The sequence below is a fragment of the Nerophis ophidion genome, linkage group LG13 (assembly GCF_033978795.1).
Source record: "Nerophis ophidion isolate RoL-2023_Sa linkage group LG13, RoL_Noph_v1.0, whole genome shotgun sequence".
In the NCBI taxonomy this organism is placed as follows: Eukaryota; Metazoa; Chordata; class Actinopteri; order Syngnathiformes; family Syngnathidae; genus Nerophis; species Nerophis ophidion.
In genome coordinates, this window is record NC_084623.1 from 48,088,877 (window position 1) to 48,108,940 (window position 20,064).

A 20,064-nucleotide genomic window follows, 5' to 3' on the forward strand; every position below is an offset into this window, starting at 1 on the left:
TGTTTAATCAATGTTAGGTTCTATTTGTGTTGTAGAATTTTGGTTGGAGAAACTACCAAATTTCAATGATTAGATGAGGTGGCGACTTGTCCGGGGTGTACCCCGCCTTACGCCCGAATGCAGCTGAGATAGGCTCCGGCACCCCCTGCAACCCCAAAAAGGGACAGTGGTAGAAAATGGATGGATGGCTAGATTAACGTCACAACTTGAAACAACATGTTTTTTGACAGTGTTTAATCAATTTTAGGTTCTATTTATGTTGTAGAATATTGTTTGGGAAATTACCAAATTTCAGTGGTGTTTCAATGTTGTATTTGTGTTGGAGAACAGTGGTCCCCAACCTTTTTCTACCTAGGGACCGGTCAACGCTTTATAATTTGTCCCGCGAAGGGTTGGAGGGGTCGGATTTTGTTATGTTATTATTATTTTTTTGTCATGAAAACGAGAGGTTTTTTGGGTTGGTGCACTAATTTTAAGTGTATATTGTGTTTTTTATGTTGATTTAATTTTTTTTAATTTAATTAATAAATTATTCTGCGGCCCGGAACCAATCGGTTGGGAACCACTCTTGTAGAATATTGGTTGGGAAATTACCAAATTTCAATGGTCAAATTTGTATCACTTCACCCTTGCTCCTGATGGCTGCTGGTTAGCGCCTTGCATGGCAGCTCCCTCCATCAGTGTGTGTGAATGGGTAAATGTGGAAGTAGTGTCAAAGCGCTTTGAGTACCTTAAAGGTAGAAAAGCGCTATACAAGTACAACCCATTTATTTATTTATTTAAATCAACGTCAGCACCCAACATTGATTAAACGTTGTCAAAAAGCATGTTTTTTTTACGTTGTATTTGTGTTGTAGAATATTGGTTGGGAAATGACCAAAACTTCAATGATCAAATCTACGTCACAACTTGAGACAACATGCTCATTGATAATGTTTAATCAATGTTTGGTTCTATTTGTATTGTAGAATATTGGTTGGGAAATGACCAAATTTCAATGGTCAAATCAACGTCAGAACCCAACATGGTTTAAACGTTGTCAAAAAGCATGTTGTTTCTACGTATTTGTGTTGTAGAATATTGGTTGGGAAATGACCAAAACCTCAATGATCAAATCTACGTCACAACTTGAGACAACATGCTTATTGATAACGTTTAATCAATGTTTGGTTCTATTTGTATTGTAGAATATTGGTTGGGAAATGACCAAATTTCAATGGTCAAATCAGCGTCAGAACCCAACATTGATTAAATGTCGTCAAAAAGCATGTTGTTTCTACGTTGTATTTGTGTTGTAGAATATTGGTTGGGAAATGACCAAAACTTCAATGATCAAATCTACGTCACAACTGGAGACAAAATGCTTATTGATAACGTTTAATCAATGTTAGGTTCTATTTGTATTGTTGAATATTGGTTGGGAAATTACCAAATTTCAATGATCAAATCAACGTCACAACCCAACATTGTTTGAATGTCAAAAAACATTTTGTTTCAACGTATTTATGTTGTAGAATATTGGTTTGGAAATTACCAAATTTCAATTGTCAAATCAACGTCAGAACCCGACATTGATTAAACGTTGTCAAAAAGCATGTTGTTTCAACGTATTTGTGTTGTAGAATATTGGTTGGGAAATGACCAAATTTCAATGATCAAATCTACGTCACAACTTGAAACAACATGCTTATTGATAACGTTTAATCAATGTTAGGTTCAATTTGTGTTGTAGGGTATTGGTTGGGACATTACCAAATTTCAATGGTCAAATCAACGTCAGCACCCAACATTGATTAAACGTTGTCAAAAAGCATGTTTTTTTTACGTTGTATTTGTGTTGTAGAATATTGGTTGGGAAATGACCAAAACTTCAATGATCAAATCTACGTCACAACTTGAGACAACATGCTTATTGATAATGTTTAATCAATGTTAGGTTCTATTTGTGTTGTAGAATATTGGTTGGGAAATGACCAAATTTCAATGGTCAAATCAACGTCAGAACCCAACATTGTTTGAATGTCAAAAAACATGTTGTTTCAACATATTTATGTTGTAGAATATTGGTTGGGAAATGACCAAATTTCAATGGTCAAATCAACGTCAGAACCCGACATTGATTAAACGTTGTCAAAAAGCATGTTGTTTCAACGTATTTGTGTTGTAGAATATTGGTTGGGAAATGACCAAAACTTCAATGATCAAATCTACGTCACAACTTGAGACAACATGCTCATTGATAACGTTTAATCAATGTTAGGTTCCATTTGTGTTGTAGAATATTGGTTGGGAAATGACCAAATTTCAATGGTCAAATCAACGTCAGAACCCAACATTGTTTGAATGTCAAAAAACATGTTGTTTCAACATATTTATGTTGTAGAATATTGGTTGGGAAATGACCAAATTTCAATGGTCAAATCAACGTCAGAACCCGACATTGATTAAACGTTGTCAAAAAGCATGTTGTTTCAACGTATTTGTGTTGTAGAATATTGGTTGGGAAATGACCAAAACTTCATTGATCAAATCTACGTCACAACTGGAGACAAAATGTTTATTGATAACGTTTAATCAATGTTAGGTTCCATTTGTGTTGTAGAATAGTGGTTGGGAAATAACCAAATTTCAATGATCAAATCTACATCACAACTTGAAACAACATGCTTATTGATAGCGTTTAATCAATGTTAGGTTCTATTTGTATTGTAGAATATTGGTTGAGGAAATTACCAAATTTCAATGGTCAAATCAACGTCAGCACCCAACATTGATTAAACGTCGTCAAAAAGCATGTTGTTTCAACGTTGTATTTGTGTTGTTCAATACTGTTTGAGAAATGGCCAAATTTCAATGATCAAATCAACATCACAATGTGGAAAAAACATGCTTTTTGACAACATTTAATCAATATTAGGTCTTATTTGTGTTGTAGAATATTGGTTGACCAAAATTCAATGGTCAAATCAACAACAGCACCCAACATTGTGATTAAACGTCGTCAAAAAGAATGTTGTTTTAACGTTCTACTTGTGTTTTAGTATATTGGTTGGGAAATGACCAAAATTCAATGATCAAATCAACGTCAGAACCCAACTTGTTTCCACGTTATATTTGCACTGCTCAGCGTCAGGACCTAATTCAACAAGTTCTCAACGTTGTTTCAATGTCTTGTGCCTGCTGGGAAACCCCCTACTTTATAGCTGCTCCCCCTCTTTGGTTAGTTGTGCTTATTAAGTACCTGGGATAGATTTACCTATCTTGTCTAGCGTTCCGTGTGACCGTTTTAATCCGCCAAAATCTCCCGAGAGTTCACATTTCAACACCGAGGGTCAGGGCTATTTTTGCCAAGCAAAAAAAAAAATTGCGTGGAGAAACAAAAAAACAACGTAATTTTCATTCTCTGAGGGCTCCGTTCATGTCAAATGTTCTTGTGGGTCCAAAATGTTTGACGCCAATTCTTCCCCCAGCATCTCGAGCCTCCCATGTGTGATTATGCGATGCTCATTAATGCTGTAAATTAGAAAAAATGGGCCATACTGTAACTCTGTATGTGACGTGATTGTTATATATGAGTTCTTTCTCCATCTATTTTGTTTTCAAGAGAAGGGGGAACAAATCAACTGTATTTAAGGTTATGCATACATCAGATATTCCAGCACAAACAAGAACCCAAACTCATCAGACACTGTATAATTGATGCTTTTTTATTATTATTATTATTATTATTATTATTATTATTGTTATTATTTTGTTGAGTCTGAGAGCTGGTGGTGGCTTGACTTGAAATGAACAATGATATATTTGAGAAGAAGACAAATGGATGACATTTTGTTTGGTTCATTTGTGGAATAAATCTGATGAAAGGTGTCCAGATCACTGCCTCGGTATGCACATGTTGAACACTTAACGCTTGAATGTGATATCAACTTATCTCAGGGTGGCTATAACAACAATCGACACTGCAGCTGCTGACTCGGGGGGGAATAAGACCGTCCTGCCCTGTTGGCATCTTGACCGCAGGGATGACTTTCCATTAAAGGCCTACTGAAACCCACTACTGACCACGCAGTCTGATAGTTTATATATCAATGATGAAATATTAACATTGCAACACATGCCAATACGGCCTTTTTAGTTTACTAAATTGCAATTTTAAATTTCGCGCGAAGTATCCTGTTGAAAACGTCAGTATGATGACGCGTGCGTGTGACGTCTCGGGCTGTAGCGGACCTTTTTTTCCAGCCCGAACCCAGCTATAAGTAGTCTGCATTAACCGCATAATTACACAGTATTCTGGACATCTGTGTTGCTGAATATTTTGCAATTTGTTCAATTAATAATGGAGACGTCAAAGAAGAAAGATGTAGGTGGGAAGCGGTGTATTGCAGCTGCCTTTAGCAACACAAACACAGCCGGTGTTCCCTTGTTTATATTCCCGAAGGTGAAGCTTTACTATGAAACAGAGCGGTCAAGCAAACATGTTACCCGGCAGGTTTCGGTGAGAAAATTGTGGTAATAAATCGGCTCTTACCGTAGACATGAGCGGAGCTCGCATCGTTCTTCCTGCAGCTGTCAAAGAGGCAGCTGCATGGCTTCCTTCAGAGACACTGGCGGTCACCACACCCCTGCGACTTTCAGGTACGACAGTATAATCTCACTACAACAGTGGTTCTCAACCTTTTTTCAGTGATGTACCCCCTGAGAATTTTTTTTAAATTCAAGTACCCCCTAATCAGAGCGAAGCATTTTTGGTTGAAAAAAAAAAGAAATGAAGTAAAATACAGCACTATGTCATCAGTTTCTGATTTATTAAATTGTATAACAGTGCAAAATATTGCTCATTTGTAGTGGTCTTTCTGGAACTATTTGGAAAAAAAAGATATAAAAATAACTAAACATCTTGTTGAAAAATAAACATGTTATTCAATTATGAATAAATAATAATAATCATCAACTTAAAGTGCCCTCTTTGGGGATTGTAATAGAGATCCATCTGGATTCATGAACTTAATTCTAAACATTTCTTCACAAAAAAAGAAATCTTTAACATCAATATTTATGGAACATGTCCACAAAAAATGTAGCTGTCAACACTGAATATTGCATTGTTGCATTTCTTTTCACAGTTTATGAACTTACATTCATATTTTCTTGAAGTATTATTCAATAAATATATTTATAAAGAAGTTTTGAATTGTTGCTACTTTTAGAATATTTTTAAATAATCTTATGTACCCTTTGGCATACCTTCAAGTACCCCCAGGGGTACGCATATCCCATTTGAGAACCAGTGCACTTCAACACTAGTAACACAATAAGCAAATAAGGGATTTTCCAGAATTATCCCAGTAAATGTGTCTAATAACATTTGAATCGCTCCCACTGCCCTGTCTTTTTTCTTTTTTCTTTATTATTCACTCTAACTTTCCTCATCCACGAATCTTTCATCCTCGCTCAAATTAATGGGGAAATTGTCGCTTTCTCGCTCCGAATCGCTCTCGCTGCTGGTGGCCATGATTGTAAACGATGTGAGGAGTTCCACAACCCGTGATGTCACGCGCACATCGTCTGCTACTTCCGGTACAGGCAAGGCTTTTTTTCATAGCGACCAAAAGTTGCTAACTTTATCGTCGATGTTCTCTACTAAATCTTTTCAGCAAAAATATGGCAATATCGCAAAATGATCAAGTATGACACATAGAATGGACCTGCTATCCCCGTTTAAATAAGAAAATCTCATTTCAGTAGGCCTTTAAGAGCTGTAGATCAGTGTTTTTCAACCACTGTGCCGCGGCACACTAGTGTGCCGTGAAAAATTATGCAACTTCACCTAATTTATGCCAAAAATATTTTTTGCAAATCAATAATTAGAATCTGCCAATGATGTGCCGTTGCTTAGTGTCTGTGCCGTGTAAAGCTCGGCTGGGTAACCACGTAATACTCCATGTCAGTAGGTGGCAGCATTGCTTTGTAAAAGTCGGAATGTGTCGGGTGAGACAAGGATGGTTTGTTTAGAATGTGGACCCCGACTTAACAAATTGAAAAACTTATTCCGGTGTTACCATTTAGTGGTCAATTGTGCGGAATATGTACTGTACTGTGCAAACTACAAAAAAAAGTCTCAATCAATCAATCAATCCTGATTATGCAGACCACAGTGGGAGGCAGGGTGCAGGTAAAAAAGGTATGTAATGCTTAAACCCAAATTGAACGAAAGGAAAAGGCTGTGTAAAATGAAAGTCAAACTGAACTTGCTACAAAGTAAACAGAGACAGAATGCTGGACGACAGCAAAAACTTACGGCCTCCACAAAGTACATCCGTACGTGACGCGACAAACAACAATGTCCACACAAAGAAGGATAGCAACAACGTAGATAGCCTTGCTTGCTAACACAAAGTACATTTTTTTACGTTTTCTGCTGGTGGTGTGCCTCCGGATTTTATTATGACAAAAATCTGCCTTGCCTTAAAAAAGGTTGAAAAACACTGCTCTAGATTTCCGCGAGCAAATCACGATATAGCCCATCCATAAAACAAACTACTTTAAACGGCTGAGAGTGTTTTAGAACAAGGGTCAAATCGGTTCAGTTTAAAGGTAAATTACACTCCCTTGGAATAAGCCTTTATTTGAATTCATACAAGGAGACGGGAGATGTTCAGGCGTGATTCAGCAAAATCTATTTTTAAAAAGATCCAAGTATATTGAAAAGCTACAGGGTATAAACAATTGGAAGCAAATGGGGATCGGAGGTTATTTTGCTCCAAGGCCTCATAGTAATAATAATAGTACCCTGGTAAACACAAACCATAGTTGATGGTTGCCATGGCAATGAAAGAACGGCTAATCTTCCTATTGAAAAACTATATAGAGTTCAAAGAACTTTATTGTTGGACCTGCAAAAGTTGTACCGGGATATGCTTTGATATTTGTTGATTTAGTAAAAATGTTCAACAAGTATTTTTTTTGGTTTCGTTTTTTGGGGGGATTGGGGGTGTGGGGGGGTGTAATTTTGGTACTACAATGTACCACCAGCCAATAAAACAAGCCACGGGCCTCAAATGACAACTTGACCATATTTGGACCTCCTGGTTTAAGGGAATAAAGGAATACAAACCAAAGGCAGCAGGGGGCAATTTTGATATAAAATAAATATGTGTGTATGTATAGTTATATATATATATATATATATATATATATATATATAGATAGATATATATATAGATAGATAGATATATAGATAGATAGATGGATAGATAGATAGATGGATATGTATGTATGTATATATATACATATATATATGTACATATATATATATATATATATATATATATATATATATATATAGATAGATAGATAGATGGATAGATAGATAGATGGATATGTATGTATGTATATATATACATATATATATGTACATATATATATATATATATATATATATATATATATATATATATATATATATATATACATGTCTTAATTGGATTATTCAGAGAATAGTGCTCGATACCGTGGTAGAGCACAATATGTATGTGTGGGAAAAATCACAAGACTACTTCATCTCTACAGAACTGTTTCATGAGGGGTTCCCTCAATCATCAGGAGATCAGAAATCTCCTGATGATTGAGGGAACCCCTCATGAAACAGTTCTGTAGAGATGAAGTAGTCTTGTGATTTTTCCCACACCTACATACATACAAATATATATATATATATATATATATATATATATATATATATATATAGATAGATAGATAGATAGATAGATAGATAGATAGATAGATAGATTGACATACTCTGGGATCAATAAAGTACTATCTAATCTATATATATGTTGACACACATATATCTATATATATATACATACATATAAGTAGTATATACTTAATTATACACATATATATCTAAATATATACGTACATATATACAGTATATACATAATTATACACATACAATAATACATACTTACGATAATATAAACATATTATATACATATACATCAGGAATAGTATATACTGTACATGTATACATTTAAAGACCAAGCTTTGTGTAATTTTAGATTTTTAGTATCAACATTCCAACTTTTTCTCTTTAGATTAAATAGTTTTCCCTTCTTTTTTTGTATCGATGTTTTATTTCTACGACGTGTTCCAGGCCCCACTTTGGAGACCCCAGGGGTCAAGAAAAAAAAGGAACCGGCAAAATAGTCTTCGTATATATGTATATAAATATATTTAAAGACCAATCTTGGTGTTATTAATAATTATTACTATGAGCATTTCAGCCTTTTCTCTTTAAATTATGACTCTTTCTATTTTTATTTTATTTTATTATCAAATAATACTTAAACGTTTAGGGCAAGATTTTTGAAGTGAATGCGCTCTGATAATAACCTTCAAAGTAACATCATATATAGAGCTGCAAATGTAACCTGGCGAGGAACCACAATTACTTTAAAAAGAGAGCTTTTATTTTACATGCACCTTCTTTTGCGTTTCATATACTGGACTACATACAATGTTCTTTTTTGAGTAATTAGTCACACCTAGTGAAATAACAATATTGTTTAAGGTGTGTGGAACAATCAAACCTATTATGATTAAAATTCTAAAAAAATATTCTGGCAAATTTAAAAAATCTTTAGAATCAAATTTAAATCTTATTTAAAAGTCTTTTGAATTTCTTTTAAAATTAGAAGAAATAATGATTTATCTTTCAAAGAGAAGGGAATTATAATTTAAGAGGAGAACTACTTTTTAAGATCCAATATTGTAGAACAACGGAGAAACGAATGAGTATAACAATAGCAGGGGTTAAAATATGGAACTGTTTAAAGGATGAAATAAAACACAGCACCAACATAAACCAGTTTAAAAAGCTGTTTAAATCATTTATCATTAGTAAATATAAGAAAGAAGAGCAAACATTGTTTTAGAAAGACAAGAATATATAATATGTATATAAATACAATTTATGATTTCATAATTATACATATAGGTTATATTAAAATGTATATATTACCACTTCATATGGAATTTAAATAAATTGTGTATATATAATATATATATATATATATATATATATATATATATATATATATATATATATATATATATATATAAGTGTACAAATGTATTTGTTTGATTTAAATGTTAAACTGTGTATATGAGACGTGTGCTACATATATATTGCTTATATATTGTTTAAAAAAAAAAGTAATATAAGTGAAGCATGTTTTAGATTTTATATATTTTGAACCTTGTTCTTGTTGTGATGGGGTTGGTTTATATAAGCGTTGCTTCACCCTACACCCTTTCGGCTCAATCATTGCTCAAATTAGTGTGTTTTTTTTCTTTTGTTGTTGTTGTTCTTTGTTTTATGTGAAGATTGCCGGAAAAAAAAATACATTGATCTTTGTTAGAAATATATTTGTGTCCAATTTGTTATATATTCTAACAAAACGCAGATTGGATTTTAACCTATTTAAAACATGTCATCAAAATTCTAAAATGAATCTCAATCAGGAAAAATTACTAAAATTATTTTTTAATTTTTTTCAAAAAGATTCGAATTAGCTAGTTTTTCTCTTCTTTTTTCGGTTGAATTTTGAATATTAATGAGTCGAAATTGAAGATAAACTATGTTTCAAAATTTAATTGTCATTTTTTTCGTGTTTTCTCCTCTTTTAAACCGTTCAATTAAGTGTTTTTTTTCATCATTTATCCTCTACAAAAAAACTTCTGTAAAAGGAAAAAAATATATACGACGGAATGACAGACAGAAATACCCATTTTTATATATTTATAGATTTATTTATTAAAGGTAAATTGAGCAAATTGGCTATTTCTGGCAATGTTTTAAGTGTGTATCAAACTGGTAGCCCTTTGCATTAATCAGTACCCAAGAAGTAGATCTTGGTTTCAAAAAGGTTGGTGACCCCTGTGCTAAAGGTTCTAAGTGTTGTAAGTGCATACATTTTTTTTTTACTTTTGTGTGAATTATAAATGTATGTATGTATGTATATTTGTTTTTAAATAAAAATAATTACAAAAAAAAAAAAAGTGAAGTCTCGCGTGATTTGGGGCGCGTGAGCTCTGCGCAATGAGACTTGCAGTGAGTCCGCCATCGCCGATCCAACTAGCAGTGAATTTGGCTGTCAACAATAAACTTACTGCGCCGGGACGCGGAGCTCCGAGGTCGAAGTGAAAGCTAGTCGACGGCGCCCATCACCGGTAGTCACCCCGTCCCCTCCCCCCGGAGAACTTTTTTTTAATGTGAATACAGAGACCACGGACGAGGCAACCATGAGCCATCTCAGCAAAGGCGGCACCAAGAAGGACACCAAAATGAGGATACGGGCCTTTCCTGTAAGTACGCCGGAGACGACGCTCCGCCCGCCCGCCAGGCGGGGACTCGATCACCGTGGTCTGGGCTACTGGCTAACGGCTAACAAGCTAATCAGCTGAGCCGTGGACGACCGACAAAACAGCGGCGCCTTTAAACACCGCGTTACCCGCACTTAGTGTGGTTAGTAGCGGCGACACTAGTATATTATTTACACCTTCGATGAGAAATGTCATGAATCACTTCAATGTTCTGTAAGATAATGGCTGCCCTAACGTTAGCGCCCTGCTAACGTTAGCATTTGACACTTGTTGTTTTGGCTTTGCTCTTAAAAACACGCAACGCTCAAATAACTGTATTTGAACGCGTACTATAACGGCCAGTGGTCCCCAACCACCGTGCTGCGGACTGATTAGTACCAGGCCGCACAATAATTATTTTTTTTAAATTATTAAATCAACATAAAAAAACACAATACCGTATTTCCGTGAAGCAACCGGAATGAGAATCACCACCTCCAAGTCCGAGTCCATGGTTCTCTCCCGGAAAAGGGTGGAGTGCCATCTCCGGGTTGGGGAGGAGACCCTGCCCCAAGTGGAGGAGTTCAAGTACCTAGGAGTCTTGTTCACGAGTGGGGGAAGAGTGGATCGTGAGATTGACAGGCGGATCGGTCCGGCGTCTTCAGTAATGCGGACGTTGTACCGATCCGTTGTGGTGAAGAAGGAGCTGAGCCGGAAGGCAAAGCTCTCGATTTACCGGTCGATCTACGTTCCCATCCTCACCTATGGTCATGACCGAAAGGATTAAATCACGGGTACAAGCGGCCGAAATGAGTTTCCTCCGCCGGGTGGCGGGGTTCTGTCATCCGGGAGGAACTCGAAGTAAAGCCGCTGCTCCTCCACATCGAGAGGAGCCAGATGAGGTGGTTCGGGCATCTGGTCAGGGTGCCACCTGAACGCCTCCCTAGAGAGGTGTTTAGGGCAAGTCCAACCGGTAGGAGGCCACGGGGAAGACCCAGGACACGTTGGGAAGACTATGTCTCCTGGCTGGCCTGGGAACGCCTCGAGATCCCCCGGGAGGAGCTGGACAAAGTGGCTGGGGAGAGGGAAGTCTGGGCTTTCCTGCTTAGGCTGCTGCCCCCGCGACCCAACATCGGATAAGCGGAAGAAGATGGATGCACGGACCGCATTTCCTTGAATTGCCGCCGGGGCGCTAATTAATTTAAAACCTCTTCTCACTCCTGCGCTTACCAAAGGCATGGGGTAAAAGTAAGCATGCGCTATTTTTTTTAAAACCTCTCCTCACTCCGGCACTTAGGATAGGATAGGATAAATCTTTATTGTCATTGCACAAGTACAACGAAATTTCATTTTCGGCACAGTCCCGCTAAGAGCAGACATACGTTACAAAGGGGACAAGATGAGACCGCCAACGGGTCAGCCACTTACGGCGCTCCTTAAAAAGGTGAGAAAAGGGTGACATTGGGAGGGGAGTAAAAAAAACATCAGTCTAAGGCTAGACCTTCAGTAGGGGTCCAGACTGAGTCCAAGGAAAAAAAACCTCACATAGCATGGCACACATTAAACATGATAAAGTTCAGACAAAGACAAATAAATAAATGATAAATGGGTTGTACTTGTATAGCGCTTTTCTACCTTCAAGGTACTCAAAGCGCTTTGACACTACTTCCACATTTACCCATTCACACACACATTCACACACTGATGGAGGGAGCTGCCATGCAAGGCGCCAACCAGCACCCATCAGGAGCAAGGGTGAAGTGTCTTGCTCAGGACACAACGGACGTGACGAGGTTGGTACTAGGTGGGATTTGAACCAGGGACCCTCGGGTTGCACTCTTCCACTGCGCCACGCCGTCCCTAAGACAAGACACAGAGAGCAAGCAGGGAAGGAGGGAGCGGAGAAACCACCTCCACCAGAGGCAAGACAGAAAAGCGTGCCTTTTTACCAAAGGCATGCAGTAAAAATTTGAGTCTGATGTAAGCTTGGACCTTAAATCCTACTGAATAGCTCTTAATATTCCCTTTATACAAGTTTAAATTACCGGTATTGAAATCAGCCTCCTCCATTTTGAAAATGATGACAGGGGAAGTGTCACTCGTGACGTCACGAGTTTGACCAGGCGGTAATACTAAGCATGCGCTAATTATTTTGCGAAGCGAGTTTGACCCGGCAGTAATTCAAGGCAGGCGCATACTATATGCCCTGCGGCAATTCAAGGAAATGCGGTATATACATTATATATCAATATAGATCAATACAGTCTGCAGGGAAACACAGTCTGTAAGCACACATATTTCTTTATGAAAAATTAAATAAATAACCCCCCTCCCTCCCCGGTCCGTGGGAAAAATTTTCAAGCGTTGACCGGTCCGCAGCTACAAAAAAGTTGGGAACCACTGCGTCCAACCGATTGTTGCACCTTGTAATGTCAGGGAAGGGAAGAACAAACTGGCGTCCGGCATTGTTAGAACTCCGTTGATGCTAACAATTATCCAGCCTGCTAGCACAGTCCTGGCTTCGCCAGAAATGCAGTATTGGATATCAGAACGTGACTCTCCGGATGACATGTTTACATAAGGGTTCTAGAAAAACCTCTGCGTCCACCTGACACTCCCTTTGTGTAAAGTCACGGGGAAGACCTATTCAACTGACCACATTTTGGAATAAAACAGGAATTCCGTCGTCTGACAGTGCGCTAGTATATGAGCCAAATGTAGCCCTGCTCGTCTGTCAATGATGGCTTGAACTGTGCGACCGTGGCCTCGCAAAACCGAACTGGTGTTACCAGAGGACCTCAACTTGATGAGGGGGAACCTGTTGAAAAGGCCCACTCGTCCTACAGACACCAGACCCATGCATGTGTTGGGGCTTGTCTACTTTTCTCAAACTATGATATGGTATTTGTTCAAATGAATGAAGCTGTTCAATAATAACACGACCGTTCAGCTGACATCCAGAATGTGGTTGTCTCTTAGTTGATTGTGCAAATACTCCAGACGATTATTGCAATATTTGTGATTTTCAAAGATTAAATATATATTTTCTTATCTCAGTAATTTACTTCCAGTTCAAGGCACTAAAATTGGAAGTATGTTTTCAATCTGCGGCACGTGCAGTGAGCAAACTTGTCCAAAAGATGACACCGTTGTACAAATAATAACACGCCTTTTCAATGTCTTTGTTGATGTCGAATACATAACATTATGGCCGAAAAATCCGCAAGTCAGCCGTGGCAGCACATGTTTCAAAGCCGAGGATAAAAGTAACGGCTTAGTTAAAAAAAATATGGTGATTACAACTTACTTTATTCATTCTTTCGTGACTGCCATCTGTGTTGTTTGACTATTCAAGCTACTTACAGTAGCCACAATTTATATGCTTGCCACTTTTTATCAAAATATGTAATATGTAGCATTGTGTATGTCTATTAGAGATGCGCGGTTTGCGGTCTCATCCGCATAGTCCGAGGATAAACCGCGGGTCGGGCAGGTGACATGACGAAAAGATAGATTTTAAATAGATTTGGGCGGGTGGCGGTTGAACCATTCAGAAATATTTAATGTACATAGTTCAGGGATCAGCAACCTATACCATACAAAGAGCCATTTTGACCCGTGTCACAAAGTAAAGAAGACAATGAGAGCCACGAACATTCTCGCGAATATCTGCTGGCAGTCACCCAGATAACAACTATATTATACACCCCGCTAGCTTCAACGGCCTTCAGGGTTTTGTACCATCCCTCTGTTTGCGTTTCTAGGCATATTTACAACTGTAGGCCCCATAAACACAAATGTTGGGACCTGCGTTAACATAATGAAACGCCCCTTTGAAGCCTAACACAATTTCAAATGCACATTAAAGTCCAGTAAATATGGTCCATGCATTTTCGGCAGAGGTCGTAAATTCAGTTAGCCGGTATCCTTAGACCTCTGTGTTAACTCCTGAACTGTACATTTTCTGTTTTGACACCTCACAATGAACAACTGCCGTCGCACAATCATGAATACAATTTTGTTATGTGAACAATTACCAAGTTTCACCTTAAGTATGTAGCTTGGGCCAGTTACGTCAAATTATAATGATAACTGACGCACTGAATAGCTAATATGGTGGACTTTTGTAATAAAAGCAAGGAATGTGTCGTGAAGAAAAGGATAGCATGGTGTCTGCGACAATGGAACATCAACTTTGAAGTTTTTTTTCCTGTCTTTATTATACATGATGACAAAACAGACTTAAAAGACAAGGTACTATAGACCCACTTCAGAGTCTGCATCCTCCGAAGGAGCCGACAGTCTTGAAAAACCAAACATAAAATGTGGTTTTTTTTAATGATTTATTTGGTATTTGTGTGTTGCTGGAAAGAGAATAAAATCCGATGATAAGCAGTTTTACTGCATCTTTAGTTCAGAAAAGATAATCTGTAAAGCATGTATTTCTAATCACATTATATTTTTTTCAGTTTTAATATAAGTGTTTAAACGGCATGACATGGAACATGTGGTTGGACATGCACCCTTAGAAATACAATGACGACACTCCAGGTGATGTCCCGTTGACCGACAGAAGTCATCATGGTCGTCCACCACATCGTCCTACTCAGCTACTCTTTATGAAAATACGTTTAAGGATTTTTGTAAATACGCATTGCTTATGCAACTACCCAGACTGTATTTTTATTGATTTAAAAAAAACAGTTAAGCCTTATATGACCAGATTAATTCTGAACACAAATGATGTGCCGCTGTCCTAATATATGAATTTACACTCTGGTTGGCAGTAGACTGTAATTACTTTAGTTGTCAACTGTGTAAATGCTGAAAGGGAAGATGGGGGTAGTCACTAGTATGTTACTACCTGCATCGCATACTTTTAGTGTCAAAGATGCAAGCTTAACACTGACTTGAGGATGGAAACCATACATCTTCTTCCGCTTATCCGAGGTTGGGTCGTGGGGGCAGCAGCCTAAGCAGGGAAGTCCAGACTTTCCTCTCCCCAGCCATTACGTCCAGCTCCTGCCGGGGGATCCCAAGGCAATCCCAGGCCAGTTGGGACACATAGTCTTCCTAATGTGTCCTGGGTCTTCCCCGTGGCCTACCGGTCGGACGTGTCCTGAACACCTACCTCGGGAGGCGTTCGGGTGGCATCCTGACCAGATGCCCGAATCACCTCATCAGGCTCCTCTCAATGTGGAGGAGCAGCGGCTTTACTTTGAGTTCCTCCCGGATGGCAGAGCTTCTCACCCTATCTCTAAGGAAGAGCCCCGCCACCCGGCGGAGAAAACTCATTTCGGCCTCTTGTACCCGTGATATTGTCCTTTCGGTCATAACCCAAAGTTCATGACCATAGGTGAGGATGGGAACGCAGATCGACCGATAAATCGAGAGCTTTGCCTTCCGACTCAGGTTCTTCTTCACCACAACAGATCGATACAGCGTCCGCATTACTGAAGACGCCGCACCGATCCGCCTGTCGATCTCACAATCCACTCTTTCCTCACTCGTGAACAAAACTCCTAGGTACTTGAACTCCTCCACATGGGGCAGGGTCTCCTCCCCAACCCGGAAATGGCACGCCACCCTTTTCCGGGCCAGAGCCACGGACTCTGAACCATAAACGATAATAATGATAACCGCTATTTAACTCCACAGTTAGTATTATCGATTTTAAGTTAAAATGATCAAAACAATGTGATTGTTAGCCGCACTTTAATAAACTCACGGACTGACTGGCATTAGTTTGCTAGTCAAAATGCAAACATGAATACAAGAGACATTGACATATTTCCCCTTTAAGAATCCACATACCCCAGTTGAAACACATTACTGTCTGAGCAACAAAGGTATTCAATTGTGCACATTGATCCTATAAGTTGTGCCCACTTAGAACATAGTGATGTTTCTACAGTCAAAATATATGAAACACCTATACTGACTATGCTTTTAGAGAGGAGCTACATGTTTTGCACGGCAAATTTTATGTAACTTCAGAGATATAGCTTTTAAAAAACTGAATTTTAACCAAACATTTTTGGGGAAAAAATTGCCTTAAATCTTGTCCAAATTTAGGACATGAGGCGAATGCTGTGACATCAGCATATTACTACCATACTTTCCAGGCTATAGAGCCCAGCTATGGAAAGTTATAGAAGAAAATATTATTATTATATATATTAGCCACACCGGACAATGAACCGTAAATATATACATGTATGAAAGATTTTGTAAATGTTTATTTACATACCTTAATTGTTTTCAAACGTTTCCTGTCAAACGCCAATAAAACAGAAAATTGTTTGGGGAAAATAGTGTGCTTGTTCATCCCCGAAACACATCCCTAAACTAAACAATGTCGAAAAGGCCACTTGAAACAGCAGTCAAACTACGAAGCTAAAGCTAGCAAGAACAATCTTTACACCCACAACACATCTTATCTGCTTGTGTTGTTGTGAACGACATCATCGATGTAACATAAATGTATATACAGGAGGACAGCAGCCACAACTTGAGTCTTGGCCACGGTGTTTTTTTCTGTTCTTTTTTTTTTCACAGTCTCAAGTCCTTGCTTTCCGCGCATTTTGGTCGACCTACAGAACTTAACTGCAAACACTTCTAAATGTTAGCATACCAATAATGTGGCTTTTACAACGTTGTTGTTTCCGTCTGCCTTACAGATGACTATGGATGAGAAGTATGTGAACAACATATGGGACCTCTTGAAGAATGCCATCCAGGAGATCCAGAGGAAGAACAACAGTGGCCTGAGCTTTGAGGAACTCTACAGGAACGCTTACACCATGGTGCTCCACAAACATGGAGAGAAGCTTTACACTGGACTGCGGGAGGTGGTCACCGAACATCTTATCAATAAAGTAAGAATAACGTCCACACGCACATTGTAATTGCAAATATTTACTAAGGAATTGTCAACTTTAGTGTTACAATTTGTCTATAACTAATTAGTGCTATGTGGAATGTACCATATTTTCTGGAATATCGAGCACACTTGCCAACCCTGAGACCTCTGATTTCGGGAGGTGGGGGCTGGGGTTGAGGTGTGTGTGTGTGTATTTATATATATGTGTATATGTATATATATATATATATAATAAATAATCCGTTTATGAATGAGTATATTTGTTGGGCCACCGTGTTCAATGGAGAAGTCTGATCTACAAAATATGCAGGCAGCATACCCCATACCCCTCGAGCTGTCCTGGATGAACTGAAATAATTTTTTCCAACCATTTTGGAACTTGCAAGCGTACTTCTTCTTACTTGTCGTCGCCATGTCTCTTCTTCGTTTTTCAGCTTCGTCTCTGTTATGTTTTTAGACATTACTACTTGCCGTAGTTTTGAAGCAGTGCATGATACATCCTTATGTTGCGTGTCAGTGTTTTAACGTCCGGGCTGGAATAAACACACGCTGAGAAATAGCTCCATGCCTGCCTACTTTATGGGTTATCGATGAACTTATGGATAATGGGGACATATTTGTGCAGTTGTGCACTGAGCTCCAAAAGCCGTAGATGTTATGTGATTTGGCCGACACGGGTGGAAATCGGGAGAAAGGTTGCCCCGGGAGATTTTCGGGAGGGGCACTGAAATTTGTGAGTCTCCTGGGAAAATTGGGGTGTTTGGCAAGTATGCTATAGAGCACAACCTCTAAATTTTAGAAGAAAAAATTATAATTTTTTTTCATACATTAGTCGCACCGGACTTTATGCCGCAGATATACATTGGGAAATGTGTTATTTACGCAGTAATATTCTGTAAATGTTTATTTACATACCTTTTATTGTTTCCAAACGGTGTCTGTAACAAGGCAGTAAAACAGCTGATCAAACAGAACAGAAATCATTGTCATGGACCCACTAGCTGTGGAAGCTAGTTCTCTAATCAACTAAACAGACTCAATAACTCCACGGTGACGTTTTGATGAGTTTACTGAGGAATTTGTGAAACTGAAACAATACAAAAATAATGCTGTAGTGAGTTAATAATACTAATACAAACACTCAAACAGGTTAGCATTATAGCTAATGCTAACACTGCTAGCGCCTTTACATTACTATAGCACGTACAAATATGCATGAAAACACTCCTACAGATATCACATGTTGGACGGTCTAGCAAGTAATACCAGTTTTGTTTATGCTGTATAACTTAAAAACGTTGCTTGGAGTGATGAATCAATAAAATATACGAGTAGTAATGTTATGGGCGGCTACAAGACTGAACGCCACTTCTACTTCTGGTTGTTGAAAGGGTTGGAAGTGGAAGGAAACTGCAGCACCTGCAGTGAGCGAATTCTTCCAAAAGATAGTGCCATAGCATAAACAATAGAACAAACTTTGTGTTTTTGCTTGTTTATTTTTTGTAATTTTTCTTTTCTAAATAACGTCCGCAAAGAAAAATCCATGAATTAGCTGCTTAGGGTAATTGTGAATAATTGTCTATCTGTATTGGCTGTGCAGTGAGGTGGCGACTTGGCCACGATGTACTTCGCTTTCTGCCCGAGTGCAGCTGGGATAGGCTCCAGCCACCCCGATAGGGACAAGCGGATGGAAAATGGAAAGTAGACAAAAATATAGGATTTGCGAACGCCTCTATTTTACGAACCTTTACAAGCCGCTGTCTGCGAACCATGTCTTGCCGGACGAACGATTAATTCATTCATGCATATAGTCATTAATTTTGCATGCCGCTTGAAGCCATCGAGGGCTGCCATTTTGTTGACATCACTTCCTGTACACACGGGCACCCATTTCGAAGGGCTTCCCGCCAGTCAGAGCTGTGCCAGCCTGTCTTACAGAACACTTTATGTGATCAGAAACGCTTGATGCCTTTGGACAACAACACTGTCAGGCTCGTTTGGTGTGTGTTTTTTCTTTGTGGTTTTGAAGTCAGTACTTTTTTAATTTTTAACATTATCTCTTTTCTGTTCCAAAGTTCCCCACCCTCTCTGTTTGGCATCAATTCCCCCTTCAATATTGTTGGTTTAGCTTCCATTGTGCTTTCCGTCTCTGCTATGTTGTCAAGATCCGTGCTCTCGCTTGCTGTCGCTGGAAAGTTCTTTCAAGTGTTGTTAAAAGGTTGTCGCAAAGTAGCATCGTTGCTGCAGTTGCTTTAGTCGCAGCATAGACGTTAAAATTTAAACATGAACAATAGAGAATTATATTGTGCAATAAACATGTTTTATGTCATACTACGATATTAGGATTGCGATTTTTATTTATTCAGATTCTAAATTTATTCCTAATTTTCAAGAATCAATAAAAAATAAAACATAGAATATATATATATATATATATATACATATATATATATTTTTTATATATATTTATTTTTTGTTATGTAATGTGTATGTCTTAAATGTTTATTCAGTTCCTCATTATTAGTGTAGTATTGTAGAGCTGGGTTTGGGTTGGATTTGTGTTTTCTCTTTTTTCTTTTATTAGATTGATCAACACCTTGACATTTTTGTTAATACTATTTTTAAAATGGTTAGTGCGTGTGCCTCACAATACGAATGTCCTGGGTTCGATCCCCGGGCTCGGGGGTCTTTCTGTGTGGAGTTTGCATGTTCCCTCCATGACTGCGTGGGTTCCCTCCGGGTACTCCTGCTTCCTCCCACCTTGAAAGACATGCACCTGGGGATAGGTTGATGGGCAACTCCAAGTTGAC

General features: G+C 38.3%; 2 protein-coding genes across 5 annotated transcripts in view; both read left to right on the forward strand.

The window, feature by feature from the left end:
* The window catches only part of LOC133564667 (cGMP-dependent 3',5'-cyclic phosphodiesterase), a 495,045-nt gene extending 491,175 nt beyond the window's left edge, over positions 1 to 3,870 (forward strand). For all 3 annotated transcript variants that reach the window (XM_061919132.1, XM_061919134.1, XM_061919133.1), the window contains exon 31: positions 1 to 3,870. This exon is cut by the window's left edge and continues 4,721 nt beyond it. The gene's annotated coding sequence lies outside the window, so the exon portion shown is untranslated.
* A 6,230-nt stretch (positions 3,871 to 10,100) lies between these two features.
* Positions 10,101 to 20,064, forward strand: part of LOC133564668 (cullin-3) — a 38,478-nt gene continuing 28,514 nt past the window's right edge. For both annotated transcript variants that reach the window (XM_061919135.1, XM_061919136.1), the window contains exons 1-2: positions 10,101 to 10,374; positions 17,052 to 17,249. In XM_061919135.1, coding sequence (XP_061775119.1) covers positions 10,312 to 10,374; positions 17,052 to 17,249 — 261 coding nt within the window. In that variant the 5' untranslated portion in view covers positions 10,101 to 10,311. The remainder of the gene's footprint in view (positions 10,375 to 17,051; positions 17,250 to 20,064) is intronic.